At 50.1% G+C, this 16905-nt stretch overlaps 1 protein-coding gene across 1 annotated transcript; it reads left to right on the top strand.

Moving 5' to 3' along the window:
- Positions 1-1344: 1344 nt before the first annotated feature.
- On the top strand, positions 1345-8004 carry GPATCH4 (G-patch domain containing 4). The gene is made up of 7 exons (XM_078592478.1): positions 1345-1645; positions 3244-3317; positions 3501-3593; positions 4494-4610; positions 5429-5541; positions 6465-6515; positions 7353-8004. Exons 1-7 carry the CDS (start codon positions 1573-1575, stop codon positions 7807-7809), a joined length of 978 nt encoding a protein of 325 aa, XP_078448604.1. The 5' UTR covers positions 1345-1572; the 3' UTR covers positions 7810-8004.
- The last annotated feature ends 8901 nt before the right edge of the window (positions 8005-16905 follow it).

Below are 16905 nucleotides of genomic sequence, written 5' to 3'. Positions count from 1 at the left end.
GTACAGCCGTTTCAATACCTTGCACATTTTTTGTTTGTCTATTTGTTTGAGTTTCTCCCTTGTGATGGGACTTTGCAGGATGAACGTTGAGCTTTATAAGGGCACGGGGTGACCGATAAGGTCTGAATTGGTCTGTAATAAGATGGGGCACTGATAATGGGTTGACAGGTTTGCTCTTCTCCCAACCAATGTTTCCCACATTCACTGACCCACACTTGACCAGCCTGAGAAGGTCCTCCCCTCAACCACAAGCAGATTCAACAAAAGGGTTGTTGTTGTTGTTGTTACGAGTCCAAGATTGGCGATGAAACTCAAATGGGAGGCAAACATCTGAACAGGTTGATACACTTTTCTGAAAGCAACATTGTTTTATAGTAGTAGGTTTTTACTCTTTAAACTGGTACAAAACTGACAGCTTTACCAGTTTAAAGGGTAAAAACCTACTACTATATGTTTCCACTGGTAAAGGAGGTCTCATAGTCAACATTGTTTTGTTCATAGTTCTTCAGTGCGTTACACTTAAATGTATTGGATCACAGAAACCTGTAAACACCTTGAACAGTTGCGATAATGCAGATTACATTCACATGTTATTTATTACCTCGCCCTTATAATTACTATACAGCGGTAATATTTCCGTGCAATTATATGATACTATAACAGTAATATTCAGAGGTGTGGACTCGAGTCATGTGACTTGGACTCGAGTCAGACTCGAGTCATGAATTTGATGACTTGCGACTCGACTTGGACTTGCATAACAATGACTTTGTCCCACCTCTGGTAATATTTGCGTACAATTACATGATACTATACGGGTAATGCGTGTAATTACAGTACTTGATACTATGAGAGTAATATTTGCGTGCAAATACCTGATACTGAGTAATATTTACGTAATTCATTACCCCAGGCTAATATTAGCAATGTAGGTCAACGTTTTACTCACGAAGAAAATTGCCATAGGGTTCTGAGTAATTAGTGGAAATTCAACATTGCCCATGACAGTGGCCAGATTATTCGTGACAAAAAATATGTATTTCCTACACAGTAATTACCCTTGTAACGATATATTTACCTTCTAAGTACTGAGGAATTAAGATGTATTTTTTATTATATATATAAGTGTATTTCATTTTATGAACACAAGGATGACAAGGAATAAATTCGGGTTGCTAAACATGTTTTAAGTAACACAGAGCAAAAATAGGCGGCGAAATTAGCAAAAGAAAGATTTTGAATCCTGTACCGCAGAATCGATTCCACTTTAATCGAAAAAAAATTGCGTTGCACGTCAACGGAGTCTGGAGAATCGATTTCGATTTTCCATTAAACACAAACAAACAGGAATCGATTCTTTGTGTTCCGGTATACGTCACCGATTCAACCCCCTCCACGTGGAGCCGGCGTGGTACAGTGCGACCCGGGCCTTGTCGCTTGAAGGAGCCGCGGGGATACAAAGAGGGACTCAGCGAGACAGAGGAGAAGGGACACGAGGGAGCACACCGGAGACGAGGGAGCACACCGGAGACGAGGGACACCGCGACGAGGAGGAGGGGGGGGGGGTGTGCAATGGAGACACGGGAGAGCGGCTCTGGCCGTCGTTTCGCCGAGGCCCAGCTGCTGAAGCACGGCTGGACACGAGGTTCGCACGTGGTTTTTTTTACCACCCCTTTCCACTGACCATACTTCACCGCGCCGGTCACTGGGGGGGGGGGGGGGGGGGGGGCTTGACGACGGCGTTATAGGCGCACGTAAGTACAGCGCAGCGATGTCGTTCTGCTGCACCGTGTACGAAAAAAACCCCGTCACTTGGGATGTATTCCAGCTCAGATGATGAGATGATCCGCGTCTCATGGCCGTGTGTAGTGGGAGAGAGTGGGCAGGGCCAGTCGGGAGGATGCGCCGCCCAAGCGTGGAATAAAGAGCCGTCGGATGGAGAGCGCTCCGAAGTAGTTTTGCGGTGTCTACTTCCCCGAGGCCATTTTACTGGCACGCGGCCGGTGCCGAGTTTCGCGTGGAAATGTATTCGTCTCGTGACCACCCGGCGCATCTAATTGACACATGCAAAGTATATTGATGTCCTAGAATGTTTAAAAAAAAAAAAATCCTGCCACATTAGTACTCCCCGGTGGGAAAGTTAATTAAAACAACATTGTATAATTTTACTACCTCTGTCAGAATGTGTGGTCCGGGTGATTTTCTGTCAACGGCTGCACAAATATATATTTTTGTGCAGCAGAGAGAGATTTTGGTTTCTCCAAGTGTCAAGGTTATGTGCCCGTGTCGTGTGCTGTAGGCGATGATGATTGCGTAATCTTGCCTTTTTTTTGCGTGAACAGAAATGCACATTACTCTTGTTATCCGATCTTGGTTGTGCATGTTGCTAAATTAGGGTCGTTATCGTTTTTACCACTCAATGTGTTGTCACTTTGCACCAGGACTTCTTGGCAAACTCCTCATGCTTATTTGCATTTTCTGTTATCTCGTGGACTCTTAATCTGCTGCAGTTCAAAATAATCTGCGTCCTGAACACTGGATGAAGAGATGGCACAGCGCGCAACGTAAACTAGTTACTTATTTACCCAGGAAAGCCACTACGACTCCAGCGCCTCACGTTCAGGAGGGTCCTGCTACAACGGAACAGTTTGGCCGACACCAATTTCAAAATTCTATGTTTTTGCTGTGGAAGGAAACTGAAGATGGCGGAGGAAATCCTGCAGAACAGTGTGAGAGCTTACAAACTCCACACGGGAAGGACGACCCGAATCAAACAAACACAAATCCAACCCAGGTCCTTCTTGCCGTGAGGCACAAGTTAACCCTACTATGCCCCCTGCTTGACCCGTGGCCGAGCCGTTCGCGGTTCAATCTCGACGGCTATCCTGGTTAATACCGCGGTGTATTACCCCAATAAAAAAATGCGCGCCGTTTGCTTAGCAGTGGACGTCAAAAACGCCTTCGCGTTGTACCCAAAAGTAAGGGCACGTGTTGCCGGCGTCACGCTCCAAATTTGGCAGAGTTGCAAAAAATCGCCCGTGGGTTACTTTCATTGAGCGAAAAACCCACGTCGCCAAATCGCCCACTTTTGCCGTCGGAATGCGCGCGCCCTGTAAACATTAGCGCATCCGTGTGACGGCCTTTGTGTGGCCAGGAGGATGTGGGGTGCGGGAGAGTGCCGCGTGTGCTGCTAAACGAACGCGCGTGTTGTGTTTAATTCCCTGTTGGTCTTCCCCGAGACAGGCAAGGGCCTGGGCCGCTTCGAGAACGGCCGGGCCGAGGCCGTCAAGGTGAAGGTGAAGCACGACACAGCCGGGGTGAGCTCGGCAAGAGGCCAACACCCGCTTGGCTGCACGCCACGCCATCCATCTTACCCATCCGTCCCGTCGTAAAAGCTTTCTGAACATACTTCACCGATCCATCGAGTGAGCCCAAACCCTTTACCCACCAGCGGCAGAATTCTGAAACTCGCCGGCGATGTTGTGTGTGCATGTGCGTAGATCGGCCATGACATGGCGGAGCAGTTCACCTTCCACTGGTGGGACCACGTCTTCAACAAGGCAGCGGCCAGCATCGAGGTGGAGGGCACAGAGGTAAACTAAAACTAAACGATATCGCTATTTTTTATTTTACCAGGTAAGGCCCATTGAGCTATATATTTGTAGCGCTCTTTCAGAAGCGACCTGGCCACAAATGGTAGCTCAGCGAAAGGGGCTTATCTTCACGTGGGAATTTACAGCACCCAAATATACTCTAAACGCATGTTGATTCTAAACGTGAGGGGAAAAAACGTGAACACGGGGAGAAACACGCGAGCTCCAGAAAAATAAGAGGCGTCAGGGGTTGAGGGCGATAAAATCTCGCCACCTGGTTCGCGTGATGGGGGGAGGACGTTTGGGCGGCGGTCCATCTTGACAGACTTGCCTCCGTGAACTTTGCCTTGGTCTGCCCTTGACCTTGCCCATCCGCCCTGTTTTATGAGCGCCTCGCTGGCCATAACTGTGGCCGTTCCCTTGGCAACCGTTTTATTTGGTCAGCGTTTTTTTTTTGTCTTAATTCGAGTCGCCGACGACGACCGACTTAGTCGCAGGATTTATTTTAGTCGCCCTCTTAAGTCTAGTCGACTGAAGTGGTCAAAACATTGAGTCCACTGTTAGCTATGAAATGTTAGTGTAAGTCGGCGTGATATTTGTTCCGCCGCATGTATATTATCAGCTCGGCCAATTGATGAACACTGTAAATATTTTTGTGTAAATTACTCAATTACCATTTTTGGACAGCCTCATTGCACGGTTGTCTCTAATAACATTAATGAATTATCTGAATTTTCTTAGCCTGTATCTTTGTAAATTTAATCTCTCGTCAGATTTGAGCTTTTTCGCTTTTGTAGGTGGATAGAGCTGCCGTCGGCGGCTTAAATGAAATAAAAATGGTTGCGACGACTGAATCCTTTCGCCACTAATTCTGCTGACGCAATGAACGCCACTCGGCAGGAAGGTGCCAAGGTGATGGGAAATCGCGCTGACGGAGTGGAGGAGCCAATTAGCAATCGGAAGCCGCGCAAGGCGCACCTTAGCACGACGCACGCGCTCTACGGCAACTTCGTCAAGGTACGACACCTGCGAGGTGAACAGGTCAGCCTCGCAGGTCAGAGCCTGGGTTGGAATCCAGGTTTCGGCCGCCTGTGGTATTAAAAGTTTGTTGTCGAATGCAGCGGGTTAATGAAAACAAGTTTTTTCTATTTATAAACCATTTTTATATTAGTAGGTAAGGCCCACTGAGCTATATAGCTCTTTTTCAAGAGCGACCTGATCACAAACGATAGCTCAACTATGTGGCTTGTCACGTAGAAATATATAGCAGCCAAATACTCTGAAATGCATGTTTCTGGAGGGAAAAAACGGAGTACCCGGAGAAAAATCGACGCAAGCACGGGGAGAGAGACATTCAAACTCCAAATATGCGGGTATCAGGGGTTGGGATCAAACCCCCACCACCTGATGCCAGGCGAGGTAGTGAACATCTCGCCACCATGGCACGAGTTTACGGCATCGACCCGGTCGCCAATGACCGCACAGAAAAATCCCATCGCATTTAGTTTGGTTCTGCGCACCGGTTTGGCAGACGCACAACGAACATTACTCTCATGTACGGGTGAGCACGTGCTGCCCTCTACTGTGGACCAGAGGAGTTCCTTTGCGTGACGGCGAGAGGTACCTCTGGGACGTGCCCTTTCCGTGCGTGGGCCGTTCGCCAACACGGGGTGATGCGCTCATTGTGGTTCATTTGTGGCAAGCACTTTGCGTGTAATGAGTGCGACCTTATCATGTAGATTGATCACCGCTGGTGGTTACGACGGCGATGGTGAAGTCATACCCTTACAGGTGGTGCGTGACGTGTCTCCCGCCGCGCCTGTGCCGTCGAGCAGGCCGCTACGCTGACTTCGGGAGAGGAGGTGCGCGATGAGAAGGAGAGCTCCGAGGATGAGACCAGCAGCTCGGAGGATGAGGACGCCAAACTCGACCTGTCTTCCACCACCAGGTTTGGTGCTCGCTTCATTCGTTCGACAGTAAACACACTAGGGAGGTGACATCATCAGGGTGCTTGTGCCAGGATAGGTGCACCTTATTGACACCCTCAGGCCTTGTACCCTGGTAGACCCTACCCACGCTTGGCCTTGGTTCCGTCATGAGATTGAAACGTGGCCCAAGAACGGCGGTTTAGATTTTTTGCCGAATTGTCGTCTTAAGTTGTACTTCACCGTCTCGTTTGCATTGCCTTGGTGCTTGTGGTCTCAGTCGTTCCATTATCCTCAAGGTAACATTCGCTTAGAATTTACTTTGAAAGTAATTGATCCTTTCACGATTTGATGCTTGCATTGTAAACATTAGAATCGACTTAACAAATTACTGCATATTCTTGGTTCTTTCGGTAAAGTCACGTAGAAGGGAAATAATAAAATAATATAAAATAATATAAATATAAAACAATACGTGACTTTACCGAAAGAACCAAGAATATGAATCCCTGCAGTCACGAAAGCTTGAAATCAAAATTACTGCATCTTCTGGTTAAATAAGGGATAACGATCAACTTTGCTAATTCACACTTTAGGCGATACGACAGAGCTGGAGCCGTGGTGAATGCACTGCGCTACGAACCCAGTAGTGGCCTCTAAGTTCCATACCCAACCACCATTAACTTGAGCGATTATCTGAACTGGTGTGAGCCTCCCCCATTCATCTAACTGCCACCACCACCTACATGGGTGGGTGGGGTGGGGGGCTTCATCCAGCAGTGGATTGACAAAGGCCGTAATCACAAGAGCACTGCATCGGGAGCGTTGTTTGATTTGCGTCCGGCTTGCGTAGTCCGTGACGGGTGATCTTGATTGCGTTACCTTCGTGTCGCTCGCGGTTTGCGATCGGCGCCGCTTCTAACGTCCTCGTCGTCTCACTCCGCAGGATGACGGACGAACAGCTGTTGAGAGCGTGCGGCGGGAGGACGGCACACAAGTGAGTTTGCAGAGGTGGGGCCGGGTGCGGCGTTGTGCTACCCGAGAAGTGGAGTTTACAATTTAAAAAGCGGACGTTAGATTCCGGGCATTTGTGAACGCTTTCCAACGTTACGGATGAATGCGTGGATGCGCAGGAGATTTCGTTGTCGTTAAGATGATCCGATACGTACCACCACCCTTTGCTGTAAAAGTTGCGTTGCTGTTCAGGACTTGGCTATATTGAAAAGCAGCAACGGTGAGCAAAGACTTTGCCCAACACCTGGAAGACAAAAAAAACAGGGCAAAAAGGACCATTTCTTTTGATACCGCTATTTAATCTTAATGGCGGTACCCCAGGGTACCAAATAATACAAAATGGCCGAGGCAATTAAATATTTAATTTCTGGGACACTACTTTTTTCCAGGGGTGTACTTAACTCCGCGACTGGGGTACCAATCAATCCGAAATCAGTGCCACACTCCGCGATGTCGAAACGCAGCGAGGACGATTGCGCTGAAACCCTGAACGCTCGTACGCACCATAGTGCATCGTGTACAGCTCGTCGAGATGAGTCGATTGCCGCATCGCCGACCATCAACAGACTAAAAATGACTGCATCACCGACATTGTGCGAGAGCCGGGGTACTATGCAACCCCGCGGTACCGCCATGAGGTTCATTTAAATACTTCGGAGGAAAAAAAAACTCATGTTGAGAGGATTACAGCCAAACGTTATCGACAGCGGTGTCCGAATCCAATTTGTGTGCATTTGCTTGGTTGTCCGACGACTTGAAAGTGACGCCAACCTTGCCCAACCTTGCCACGTGTGTCTCTGCCTCCCTTCCCGTCTCGCAGGGGCGCCCGTCACGGCGTGAACATGAGCGCCAAGCTGGCCAGGCTGGAGCAGCAGGAGCGCGAGTTCCTGAGCCGCTGGGGGGGGGGGCGGCAGCGCGCGCACCGACCAAGGGTCGCCCCGACCGGCGAGCGACAACACCGTGGTGGTAGCGGCCGCAGCAACGGTGACGATGGCTGCGGCTGCGTGCGGAGCGCGATTGAAGAGCGGCGGGAAACGGAAGAAGTCCAAACGCGAGCCGCCGGACGACAACGACCGCGCAGATGCGGACGGACCGGGGCCTGGGACGGAGGAGCCGGGAGTCGGCGGCGGCGGCGGCGGCGGCGACGCACGAAGCCGACCGAAGAAAAGGAGGCGCGAATCGGCGGGCGAGCGGCAGAGAGGGTCTCCCGGCCGCGGCATCGTTCCGGACGAGACTGGCACGGTCGTGGCGGCGGCGCGGGACGCCGGCCACCGTGACGGCGCGAAGCCGCACAAGAAGAGCAAGCGGAATGAGTCCGCGGTGAGGTCTGAGAGTGACGGTGGTGATGGTGATGCTGCTGAGTTGGATACCAGAGATGGGACTGATGGTGTCGGGGATGGTTGCAATAGCAATAACGAGGTGGAGGAAGAGGTGGACAGGTCTGAGAGGAAGAAGAAGAAGAAAAATAAAAAGAGAGCGAGAGAGCGGCAGGACGACGTGGAGAGGCGAGGCTCGCCGGCGGGAGAGACGAATGAGCGCAAACCAGGACGCTCTTCGGAGGAGAAGAGCATCGCCCGGAGCGATGAACGCTCGGCCAAAACTGCCAAGAAAAGAAAGCACAAGACTTAGTAAAGATATAATCGACTGGTGTGTTTATATTTTTAAATAAATTGGTGGAATTCGCCAAACGTGGCAAAGTTCAGGACTTTACTGATGATGAGTTTTGAGAATCAGGAATTGCTTGATTTAACAAAATGATATTATTTAGTTAAATTATTGCCATTAAAGCAAGAAAACTTTGCAACGACAGTTTTTTGTGCGAAAGTGTCATGAACATTATCCGCTTGACAAATCTTCATCTCTGTGACGTGTGCGCAATAATAAACGGTCTGGACTTTTTAGTCGCCGTGTGAGAGACCGGTGTTTGTGTGCGTGTGTGATGTGCATTTCCGTTACAATGAACGCAATGCGTTCATTGTTCCACCACCGACTGCAAGGTGCTTATCTTGGAGGTACAAACCTCTGACCTGGCACGAATCTAAAGATGTGATGGATTCGGCGGGTCATGTGAAATTTGAGGTCTACATGCAGATTTGTATCCGATTCGAGTTAAACTACATTTTTTTAAATATACGATTGCTTCTGTTAAAATCTGATGACGCTGGATGTAATCTCCAGCGAAATGTCGGGACAAAATTGTAGAAATTTTGCTTGCATTTCAACCCCCCCGGCTCGCTGAATAACCCCCAAATCAGTTGGCATGTTTGCCCGCATGCCAACTTGATTGATTGGCTCTGTCGTCTGGATGGCGGAGCTGTATATTTGAAAATTAGTATCACACACCATCTAGTCCTTCCCCCGCACCTCCGATTAGCACCGTTTGCTACGTACGGTGCGAGAGAAGTTCAACATACACTGGACTATGTGGGTTGGGGGAGGGGTAGTGTTTCGGGGGGGGCAGCCTTGGATAAAAAAACTTTGCTACTGATGTTAGCCGTGGTGAGGGGCAGCGGGCAAACCACTGCGCCACCACAACATCCGTACAGACACCTACTACGCCCAAAGTAACTAATTTAAGAATCGTACAGCTCGGTGCTTTTGCGGCTGGTGCCAGGTGGGAAGATGTTTTCGGCCTCTAGATATCGAGGGCCCAGTGAACTTTATTAAGACGTGGGGTGGAGGAGGACGGGACGTTGGAGAGAGTCCCCACTGCGTTTCGGTGCGTGGAGCTGAGCATAAGTCGCTACCCAGAGGTGCCACCAGGGGTCAGGGTTCATCCATCCAACGGGCCAATGAAAACGTTCAATTCGTTGCAACTGCCGCGCCAAGAGATGCACTAGAACTGTCGACCTGGACTGCAAGTCCATCGCGCTCACCAACAATTTACTAAAACTAACTGGGCTATATTTTCATTTAACCAGGTAAGGCTCACTGAGCTATATAGCTCTTTTTTTCTGAAGCGACCTGGCCACGTGATCATCCGGAGAAAAATCCACGCGACCATGGAGAGAGAGAGACGTCAAAACTCCAAATATACAGACGTCAGGGGTGGGGATTGAACCCACGAAACACCTGTACACAAGTCCCGGCAGTTAACAAGGGCTGAACGATTAATCGATTTCAAATCGAAATCGCAATTTTAAACAATGCCATTAGAAAATCGCGAAGGCCGCGATTTTTTTCGATTTTAAAGTCCGTTTACTTATTGGAATTGTTTTTTAAATTATAACTTTCTTTATTTAACCTAACAATTGTTCTGTTTGATTGTTCTATTTCAATACATGTTTTTTAACAAACACATTTTGGAAGCAATTAATATATTTTAAGTTCTCATCCTTGCATTAGAATATATAAAGCAGTTCATATTTTGATGGTATCATGTGGTAATGCTCCATCACATGTGTTTAATCTATTACACGGTGAATATTGAACTGAAGCTTGACTTAAAAAAATGTAATCGCAAAACAAATCGCAATGTAATAAAAATCGCAATTAGATATTTCCCCCAAATCGTTCAGCCCCAGTTAACATCTCGCTACCGCAGCTCCACATCTTTAACACGACGGGGAGCCTGCTTGCAAGCGGACATTCGAGGACGCCAATTGGAAACGCAGTGGAGAGCCCCCCCCCTTGCCGCTCACAAAACTCGGATGTTGTTTGGTGAGTTTCTGGTCAATTCCATAACGCGTTAAGTGGTTTACGCGAAGATTAATCCGTGTGTCACCCCCCGTCTCTAATCAGGCCTGCGTGGACAAAGCCAGCCTGTTCCCAGCGCGTTACAAGTCCCCTTATATAATTTCGACGAAATTCAATACAGACAAATTGCACTCCACAGGTTTCCCTCGCTGTACGCGGTATGTGGTAGATGCGTGCCGAGTGGTGTACACAGTACACACAGTGCATACGCACAGCGCACACAGCACATACACAGTACACACAGTGCATACGCACAGCGCACACAGCACATACACAGTACATGCACAGTACATGCAACGTTGTTCCACGTCCGACCGCATAGCCGCACGCGAGTGAATTTAAACCGCGCAGAGCGAATTCGCACAAACCGAACCCGCGCGGAGCGAGGGAAACCTGTAGATGTACCCGTGTGCGCGTGTGTGGATGGAACGGTGGCGCAGTGGTTAGCGCACTGCACCACGGACCGCTCAAACTTGAACTCGGTTCACCACGGCTGTCACCGTCAGTGGCGAGTCGCATCTGAGCCGGTCCTGGGCACTCCCTCGCGCCACCATCGCCATTGCGCACCGTGGGTGAAGCATGGCAAACCATCCCACGCGTGGGTAAGCGCAGCGTAGGATAGGACTTCATCATCCAGCAGTGGATTGGCCAACGGTGGGAGAGCCGGAGTGCTTTCCGGCGTTCAACGTCGCACTCCGACGGGAGGCGAATTACTTGGTGCACCGAGGGAGGGGATCGTATATCGATCGCGGGGTGGGGAGGTATCGTGAGACTTTAAAGTGATGTAGAACTTTAGGTTGACCCCTGCCGATTGCGTGAGACCAATCATACTCACAATCTGTATTTATACTGGAGGAATCCGATGACCTATACAGCTTTTTTTTTCACAGATGTCCTGCAGTTCACAGATGTCCTGTAGCAGTTCACAGATGTCCAGTAGCGTCCAGGCCTTCGATTTGTAGGGTCCCCAAGTCCAATCCATTCGGTTCACGGAGTTCTCTTGTTCAACTCATCAACTCGGCGAGATCCCGATAATAATAATGAGTAACTATACTAATTTATCTTCTTGGTTCTTTCGGTAAAGTCACGTAGAAGGGAAGTAATAATAAGAAAGAACCAAGAAGATGAATCCCTGCAGTCACGAAAGCTTTAAATCGAAATATACTAATTTACATTGGTGTAAATCCGCTGATTGATGAAGTATTGGCGATGTTGTTTGACCATGCTTCACCACGTTAGCCGTGGTCGGGATTCGAACTCGGGTTTCCCGGCTTCGTAGCGTCACACACAGTACGCCAACCACGTACACAACCGCTGCTACAAAGACCACGTATCGTGTGTGTTTTGATTGCAGCAGCATACAAACGTAGCATATACAATCAGACTAACGTTTCGGACAACGAGCCCTTTTTTTTCTCGTACGTGCGGAATGCACCACTAATTGCCTCCGCCGCTGTAATCGGGCGGCACATTCGAGCGGGTTGGGTATTCGCGCGTGAACAATCTCGAACACAAAAAATAAATGCGCTTCCAAGTTTGTAAATTGTGCTCGAGGGCCATCACGTGGTGGCCGACGCTGGGAGGGATTAATTGCCCCGAAAGGAACAAAGACATCGCTTGTCTTGACGTCCTTCGCGGGCGTTGGGGTGGCGTAACATATTTTACCTGGATAATCCCCTTCGAGATGGAACATCGCTCTTTGCAAGTGATAACAAAGACAAAGGTGTCCCGTGTAGCCTGAAGAGACCGTTGGGGCAAGTGCTGTTCAGCGAGTCGCACCTTTGGAGTTTGCGTGTCGCGTGAATTTTTCTCCGGGTCCTCCGGTTTTTCCCCTGCACATGAAGAATCAGCGTCACGCGTTTAGAGTATTTGGCTGCTATAAATGTCCAAATGATGATAAGACACTGCGTTGAGCTATCATTTGTGGCCAGGTCGCTTCTGAAAATGAGCTGTATAGCTCAGTGTGCCTTATCTGGTAAAATAAAAACGAGTTTAATATATATTCCTTGGTTCTTTCGGTAAAATCACATAGATAGAAAAAGAAAAAAGAAATACTGTAACCTGGTTCTTAATCGGCGTAAGTGTACTGGCAGTCTATAATGTAGACTGTAGCCTGGTTATTAAGTTTAGAGCAGCAGGCGTCAGGGTCGGGATCGAACCCACGACCTCCTGTATACCAGGCGAGGTAGTTAACATTTCCTAGCCACCGTGGTGATTTGACCGTACGAAGTCTCACCGCCGCTCGAGTGCGGGTTTGGTGAAGGCTAGGGGCATTAGACGCGGCAGCGTGGAAGTATAGTACAACGTTGGATCTTGCTGCACGGCCCTCCCGCTCCCCACCACGTAGAGCCACTCGCCAAGCCAGCTGATTAACGAACGTGCATCATGAACAGCGGCGGGATGGGGAAGGGCCCAGGGCGTAGAGAGCTGAACCTGGGTTTCGAAATCCAGATTTGAGCCACTGCCTGGGATGAAACCTGGTTGTTATTGTATACTTGTGGGTTCTCAGGGAGCGGCAGTGTTGAAGTTTACGTGCTGCGCTACGGACCCAGCCACCCGGGTTCGATTCCCGCTCACGGTCAATACCACGGTGATGATTATCTGAACCGGTCCTGGGCCTCCCCTAGGTCGACTCAGCCTCAAAGAGTACCCAGTGCGGTGTAGTAAACATCGCTACGAGGGAGACAAAGGCGACCGGGCGTGGTGCTGGCCACCCACCCCCTCGTGTGCCGTGACGGCTTTCATAGGTGCTACTCGCTGACAGCACTTGCCCCAACAGTCTGTTAAGGCTGCACGGTGGGGGGGGGGGGGCATCTTTGATTTTCGTTCCCAGGTGAAGGGAGGTGATGGCCTTAGCCCGGTCACTCATCACCGCACACAACAACAACATCAAACGCCACAACGTCAAACGTGATGTTGCAATTAATTTGGTCCAACCACAGCGCTGGGAATGAACGCAACTTGCAAAGTGGACCGCAGAGCACCTGAAATAAGGGATCTCACGGGTAGCTCTCTGATGTCCGCTTCCGTGGGTCGTGTGGCCTTACCTCGATTGTTATTTCGCCTTTTCTCCATCACTTCCGATTAGCACAGTGGGCTACGTGCGCTGCGAAATGAGTTCAAAATACGGACTACATATCCGACTGCTCTTGTTAAGATTTTCTTCCTTCCTTCCCATGTCACTCCAAGATTCTGGCGCGCGCAACACGACTCTCCCGTACTGTGTATGTGCGTATGTTGAACCTCTTTCGCACCGTACGTTGCCAACCGTGCCTAATGGGGCGGTCTAGCCGAGTCTCCACTTCAGCAAACCACTGCAGAGGTAAAGGTGCAGCCCTGAAAGGGCCTCCCTCGAGAGGGCCTCTCTCTCGAGATCCCATTCATCTCGAGGCTATTTCAACCGAATCTTCAACCTCGGCTCGGGATCCACTGCAAGAGGCAGCAGTAGTCACGGGTGTCAATCCCACCACATCCGATTCGCCGATTGACTCACTCGCATCGTTATCGGAAGCCATGGCTGTTCCACAAAAGGCAGCGCCATCACCCCTCGCGATCCCACGATGTAAGAATTCACCGAGCACGTGCGCGGGAACTGAGTTCGTCGCTCCGTCTCCTCGGTGGCGGTCCTATCGGGCGCCGTTCGGTTGGCATTGCAAACCGATTAGCACGGTCGCGAATGTAGTTCGAAATGGTACATACACAGGGTTCCAATCCTCCGTTATTATTCTTCACCTTCGCCCATCATCCCTTCTTGCCGAATCTGGGGTGAATTCATTTATTTCTTCGGGTGGACAGAGGCGGTGGTGGAGGGGTAATTGAATAAATGTGCCCATTGATTCAACAGCCGCACCGGAGAGATCGTACAGGAGGAGGCTTAGACTACACAGCAGCAGCATGGCCTCCTATGCACGCATGTATGTTTCGACTTGTTTAACTTGTATGTTTCAACTTCTTTTTGCATCGTACGTAGCCAACCGTGCATAATCGGAGGCGGGGGGAAACAGCGGTAGTCGCAGTAGGTGGCAGCTGCCCCTGTGCGTTAGTCTGCTGCCAGTAGGGAGCGTGCGATGATTACTGCTGTGTGGGTTTAGCCTAGGGGCACCCTCAGTGGCAGCTTCCCCTGTGCGTTAGTCTGCCGCCGGTAGCAATGCACTTTTAATCTCGATGAAAAACTAATGAGGAGGCCCTCTGGATCGCAAAGTCCTGCAGCGGCTGACCACCATTCAACGGATAACGGCAGCATTCCTGCGAACACAAAGCGTTGAGCGTCAGTGTCACTCGCCATCATCTTCCGCTGTGCGCGAGCCGCGTTCCCAGCGAGGCGGAGAGAGACAGAGAGAGGGGGATGGGTGAGATAATAATGACGGTAATGAGGAGCAGTGGGGACACGTCCCGGTCAATGCCTCTGCTGAAGCGAGGCTCAGGGAGCGAGGCTCAGGGAGCCCCGCATCTAATTGGTGTTTTTTTTTGTGGCGTTCGCGAACTCCACGGCAAGAGCACAGCGTGACCCCCCCCACCACCCCCCCATTGTGTGTCACGCGGGGCCACGTGCGCGCCGCGTCTCTGACAAAGACAAAGATTCCCCACACACCCCGTGTAGCCTTTAGCAGACTGTTGGGGCAAGTGCTGTTAAATGAGAAGGGCCTATGAAGGCCGGCACGGTACACGAAGTGGTGGGTGGACAACACCACGCCCGGCCGCCTTTGTCTCCCCAGTGGCGATGTTTACACATCGCGCCAGGTACTCATTTGAGGCTGAGTCAACCTAGGGGAGGCCCAGGACCGGTTCAGATAATCGTCACCGTGGTGTTGGCCGTGAGCGGGAATCGAACTCGCGTCACCAGGTTCGTAGTGCAGCGCGCCAACCGCTACACCACCGCTCCCCAGACACACACACGCTCACACACAAAGACAAAGATCCCCCGTATAGCCTGAACAGACTGTTGGGGAAAGTGCTGTTAGCGAGCACCTATGAAGGCCGGCACGGCACACGACGGGGTGGGTGGCCAACACCACACCCGGCCGTCTTTGTCTCCCCAGTGGCGATGTTTATACATCGCGCCAGGTACTCATCTGAGGCTGAGTCGACCTAGGGGAGGCCCAGGACCAGGTGCAATATAATCGTCACTGGAGTGAGCGGGGATCGAACTCGGGTCGCCGGGTTCGTGGCGCAGCCAGCGCGCTAACCATTGCACTGCCGCGCTGTGACACACACACAGCAAGAGACAAAGATGCCCCGATAGCCTCCAAACAGACTGTTGGGGTAAGTGCAGCTAGCGAGCACCGATAAAGGGCAGAGCGGTAAACACACACACGGGGGAGGTGTGAGTGCAACATCACGCCCGAACTGATTTTGTCCCCCCCCCCGCCCAAGTCCTGATGTTTACACTTGGCATTGTTGAATACTCATTTTAGGCCGAGTCAACCCAGCGGAGAGCCAGTACCGGTTCAAAATATGGCCGGTTCGTAATGCAGGGCGCCAACTACTGCGCCACCGCTCCCCGCCACATACACGAACAGGCATGGGGGAGGCCTCTCATCATCCAGCAGTGGAGTGACACACGGGCATGTAGGTGCACACGAAGGTCACGCGGGAACAACACGTGTTGTCTTATTTAGAAACGCAACACATTTGCCAATAAAGCTGTCTCGTATAGGGAACAAATATATATGGTAGGCGGCGTTTCAGGCAATGGGCCACCTTCATAGCATAAGGCAAATGACCCATCAGTTATTGTTGTTTTGCTTTGTGCACCACTGGCAAACGCAGTGTCACGCAATTTTGCTTGTTTGTTAATTTTCTTTCAAGAGACGAATGAAGTTCAAGTTCATTTATTAGGTATAGCCCTGTGAGCCATTCGGCTCTTGAATCGGGTGCAACCGCAACAAACAAAAAACAAAAACATGAACAAAAAACATCTTAAAGTGAATATGTGACTAAGTGCAAACAGAAAATCCAAGAAAAGACAGCAAAATATTGCAGAAAAAACACCGTACACCAACGCTGTGTGCAAAAATCCCAAGAACAGGTCTGTCGAGAAGACAGAGTCTTCACCTGAGGACGGCTGCTTGCGTTGTGGCCGAAACGTCGTGATAATTATTTTGTTATGTTTTATTTGTATTATTTTATTACTTCCCTTCTACGTGACTTTACCGAAAGAACCAAGAAGATGAAGTGGCTTTTCACGTGGAAATGTATACTTTAAACGGACGCTTTTAAATTAAATGTAAACATAACTTTAAACGGACGTTTCTAAATTGAATTGAAACGTCAGCATCTTCAGGATTGCACGAGCAATCTGCAGTGCGACGAGCCATTCGAAAGCTACCTGTTGTTTGGAATTCGGTGAACCGTGCGTACGAACGCCTGGCCACTTTCGACGTTACACTTTTGAAGGCGAATTAAGTCGTTGCTCGCGCCTGATGATTGCTAACCACCTCCCACGTGACGTAGAGAGCGCTCTAAAGTAGAATCTCCCCAACGGTCTGTTCAGGCCAAACGGGGGATCTTTGTATGTTGAACCTCAACTCGCACCGTACGTAGCCGACCGTGCGGGAGATGTGGTGCGCAGGATACGTCCGTCGCGCGTAAATATACGTGGCGATCCGCCTGTATTCTATAAAACTAAACCGGATTTTTTATTTTATTCTACTAGGTAAAGCCCACTGAGCCATGTA

Source organism: Lampetra planeri, chromosome 3 (genome assembly GCF_965212315.1).
Source record: "Lampetra planeri chromosome 3, kcLamPlan1.2.h2, whole genome shotgun sequence".
In the NCBI taxonomy this organism is placed as follows: domain Eukaryota; kingdom Metazoa; phylum Chordata; class Hyperoartia; order Petromyzontiformes; family Petromyzontidae; genus Lampetra; species Lampetra planeri.
This window is presented reverse-complemented; position numbering and strand designations above follow the sequence as displayed.

Coding starts and splice junctions, on each gene's coding strand:
- GPATCH4 (XM_078592478.1), top strand. CDS start 1,573: ATGGAGACACGGGAGAGCGGCTCTGGCCGTCGTTTCGCCGAGGCCCAG. Junction 1,646..3,243: donor GAAGCACGGCTGGACACGAG/GTTCGCACGTGG, acceptor TCCCCGAGACAG/GCAAGGGCCTGGGCCGCTTC. Junction 3,318..3,500: donor TGAAGCACGACACAGCCGGG/GTGAGCTCGGCA, acceptor GCATGTGCGTAG/ATCGGCCATGACATGGCGGA.